Genomic DNA, 4017 nt, shown 5'->3' on the forward strand with positions numbered 1-4017 from the left:
ATCGTCCGTAGGTACACAAATTCTTCCTTTAAACATTAGTACCTGATCCAAAGCTACTCCACAATCTTTTCTCTTATCAGTACCAATCTTGTTTTTGATCTTCTGCAAAAATAGATCTTTACTCTGTGCTTCTATGATCCGATCTCTAAGAGTAGGTCGAACCACAAAGTTGCTAAACGAGCAATGACTTACTCTGGCGTGGTAACCATTTTGATTCATAAATTCTTCAAGTCTTTAATTAACTCCATCTAAGTAGTAGGTAATGATTCCAGCTGTCCCATTAACTTTTTACTTAGAGCATCAGTGACAACATTAGCCTTACTAGGATGGAAATGAATAGTACAATCATAATCATTTACTAGTTCCAACCATCGTCTCTGTCTCATATTCAATTCCTCTATGCGAAAAAATATTTGAGACTCTTATGATCCGTATAAATGTCGTACTTTCCTCCATATGAGTAATGGTGCCATATCTTTAGTGCATGTACTGCCGTCGCAAGTTCTAGATCATGTGTCAGGTAGTTTTGCTCATGTTGCTTCAATTGGCTTGACGAATAGGCAAACACTTTTCCATGCTGCATCAGTACACATCCCAAGCCTTGGTTTGATGCATCACTGTATATAACAAACCTTGCCGAACCTTCAGGTATGGTTAACACGGGTGCTGTAACCAATCGTTGCTTTAGCTAGTGTAAACTTTGCTCACACTAATCTATCCATTGAAACTTTACTCTTTTCATTGTCAATTACGTCATTGGTCCAGCTATTTTGGAGAATCCGGCTATAAATCTTCGATAGTATTTAGTCAATCCCAGAAAACTTTGAACTTTATCAGCATAGTCGGTGTCCCCTAATTAGTCACTGCTTCTACCTTTACTAGATCTACTTCAATTCCTTGGATAGTAACTACATGACAAATAATAAATAAAAAGAAAAAGCCATTCCAAAGACCCACACCCAAGTTCCATAGCTTCCAAGGAATCCAACTCTTTCTATTTCTCAATGGGGGCAGGGAAGGGATATAACTCAGCAGTAGAGTGTCACGTTGATGTGGTGGAAGTCATCAGTTTGAGCCTGATTATCCCTAAATCCAATGTGAGTTCTTCTATTTGGATTTGCTTCCCGATCGTGATTCTAGCCAAAACTTGTACTTTTTAAATTTGGCATATAACTTCTCCTTGCGTAATATTTCTAGTGTTATTCTAAGATGTTCCTCATGTTGATCTTTATTCTTGGAGTATATCAAAATGTTTTCAATGAAGACTATGACAAATTGATCTAAATACTAATGAAATACACGATTCATTTGAAGCATTTGTCAACCCGAATGGCATAACTGTGAACTCGTAATGTCCATAACAATTTCTAAAAGTTGTCTTTGGTATATCGCTTACCTTAACCTTCAATTGATGATATCCAGATCGTAAATCGGTCTTGAAAAATACCTTAGCCCCATTCAATTGATCAAGCAAATCCTTAATTTTCATGAAAGGATACCTATTCCTGATGGTCAAACGAATCAACTCCCTATAGTCGATACATATCCTCATACTTCCATCTTTTTTCTTTACAAACAACACTGGTGTGTCCCATGGGGATACACTTGGTCAAATAGAGTCATTGTCTAACAATTCTTGTAGCTGAATTTTTAACTCTTGAAGTTCTTTGGAGCCATTATGTATGGAGCTTTAGATACTGTGCCACTCCGAATACTAGATCTGTTGTGAATTTCACTTGTCTATTTGGTGGAATACTAAGTAGATCTTCTGGAAATAAATCTATAAACTCTTGTACTACTGATACGTCCTCAATCTTTTTTGTTGCATGTTTTCCTCCTGAGACGTTAAGAAAAACCCTTGAGATGTTCTCTTCTCAACACTTTCTTGGCTTGTATGGCCGATAATAGTTGAAGATGGGGTTTGGTCTTTATTCCTAGAAAAGAAAATTGTTCTTCTCCTAGTTTTTGAAAGACACTTCCATTTCTCTACAACGAATGGTTGTATAATTACATCATAACCAATTCATGCCAAAATCACATCAAAAACTTTCATCTCTATTAGATATAAATTGGCTTCTAATGTTTTTCCCTCAATTTCAAGATTCACCAACTTAGTTAATCGATCTATATTTAATATTCTACCTGAAAGAATGCTAACTTCTAGTGTACTTTCTGACTTATCACAAGTATTACTAGATTTAACAATGAAAGACATTGATACAAAAGAGTGAGTAGTTCCTGAACCAAACAGTACATCTACGTATATCAGATATCAGTAAAATACCTGCTGTCATGTTTGAGTTCTCCTCTGCATCATTCTGAGACATTATAAAAACTTGTGCTTTTCCCTTTTTGTTCTAATTATTGTTATCATCCTTCTTTTGAGTAAACATGGGAATTTCTTAGCGATAAGTCCTGGCTTACTGTACCAAAATAAGCATTCTTCTCATACAAGCATTCACCACGATGAGGCTTACCACACTTAAGGCAAAGCTCAACTACAGCTATTATAGCCTTACTGTCACTAGATTCAATGTTAGCCTTCTTATTTTCCATTTTCCTTTTCCTTTGTCTTGACCATTCCATTTTCTCTTTCCAACTTGCCCTTTATCCTGTTCGTTGTACAATTGACGGTGATGCTCTGCATTTTCCTTCTGATACCAAATAGCATGAGTTCATTCCAGCATCTCACGGTATGATATAAAATGATATGATATAAGAATCATACTTATGTCTGGGTTTAACCCTTGCTCGAACCTTCGAGTTTTCTTAATTTCTATGTCAACCAGGTGTGGAGCATACCTTGAGAGTGGATCGAATTCTCGCTCATAATCAGTAAGGGACATATTACCCTGCTTGAGTTGAAAGAATTTGCTCTTCTTGAAATCCCTTAGAGACTGGGGAAAATACTTGTCCATTACTTCCTCCTTGAATTTTTCCCAAGTTAACACCAATTGTTGCTCCGAGGTCCTAGTCCAGGACATCGAATCCTACCAGTGACCTGTATCATCGGTAAACATAAACTTCGCACACTGGACCTTTTGGGCCTCAATACAATCTATGAGTCGAAAAATTCGTTCTAACTTACGAAGTCATTCCTGAACTACTAGTGTATCAGATGCTTCATCGAAGATAGGGGGCTTATGCCTTCGAAATAACTCAGCCACCGAGGCATAAGTCGGGAAAGTGAAAGGAGCTGGTGGTGTGGGTGAGCTGGAATCTGATTCAGCCTGGCAAGATCTTGAACCGCTTGCAGGAGGTCCTTTATCAAATTGTTCTAGTTTGCTCGAGACATTTTTCTTGAAATAAGATATAATATCTCTCATTGACTTCATTTACGATTACCATAATACTTGAAAAAAATAGGGAATTACTTCTACACTTGACTAGAATTATATATATATATATATATATATATAAGACACGGCTTGTATTAATAGAATAACATTCATACAGTATCTTGAGAGCATTAAATCTTAGTTTCTTTATTGGGATCTTGTTGTAAATACAATTGCCCTTGTTGTAGGATGAGGTCGACTAATGGATGCGAGATGCCATTTATTGTCTTAAATATTTTATTTTTCTCATCTTTAAATTTCTTATTTGTACTTAGATAATATATTAAAAAAAAAGGCGAGTCTACAAAATCGACTAAACTTAGGCTTTGATACCACGTTATAACGCCCCGGCCCGGACGGACTGAACGTCACTAGTTTAACTGTACTTTAGCCATAAACTTAATAATTAGCCATATTTTCGCGGAAAGTATAAAGATTTCATTTAAGAATTTATTTAGGTACTATATTTATATTTATCTTTTTTTTATGGCGCAATTTAATTGTCAAAGGAAACAAATTCAAGAAAGGTCTTTGGAGTGATTTTCATTCACGTATCTATTGTTGGCGTGAATGTTAAAGGCAGGAAATGAAAAAAAACAATCTTGCCCTTTTTCTTTTCCTTGTCAAACGGCAACTATTAAAATAAATTCGTTTACAAAGTTATCAATCTCAAAACTTC

The 4017-nt window shown here is 35.9% G+C and overlaps 1 protein-coding gene across 1 annotated transcript; it reads right to left on the bottom strand.

Annotated features, from left to right (window-relative positions):
* Positions 1-248: 248 nt before the first annotated feature.
* LOC111388181 lies at positions 249-1552 on the bottom strand. The gene is made up of 3 exons (XM_023012865.1): positions 1300-1552; positions 447-642; positions 249-321 (listed from the first exon to the last, which is right to left on the bottom strand). Exons 1-3 carry the CDS (start codon positions 1550-1552, stop codon positions 249-251), a joined length of 522 nt encoding a protein of 173 aa, XP_022868633.1.
* Positions 1553-4017: the final 2465 nt, after the last annotated feature.

Source organism: Olea europaea, unplaced genomic scaffold, assembly GCF_002742605.1.
Source record: "Olea europaea var. sylvestris unplaced genomic scaffold, O_europaea_v1 scaffold464, whole genome shotgun sequence".
Taxonomy (NCBI): domain Eukaryota; kingdom Viridiplantae; phylum Streptophyta; class Magnoliopsida; order Lamiales; family Oleaceae; genus Olea; species Olea europaea.

What these genes read in the sequence shown, in the direction of transcription:
- LOC111388181 (XM_023012865.1), bottom strand. Translation starts at nt 1,552, where the DNA reads ATGAGGATATGTATCGACTATAGGGAGTTGATTCGTTTGACCATCAGG. An exon ending in AAATGCTTCAAATGAATCGT is followed by an intron (nt 643 to 1,299) that starts GTATTTCATTAG and finishes CCATACCTGAAG; the next exon opens with GTTCGGCAAGGTTTGTTATA. An exon ending in CATTACTCATATGGAGGAAA is followed by an intron (nt 322 to 446) that starts GTACGACATTTA and finishes TTTCCATCCTAG; the next exon opens with TAAGGCTAATGTTGTCACTG.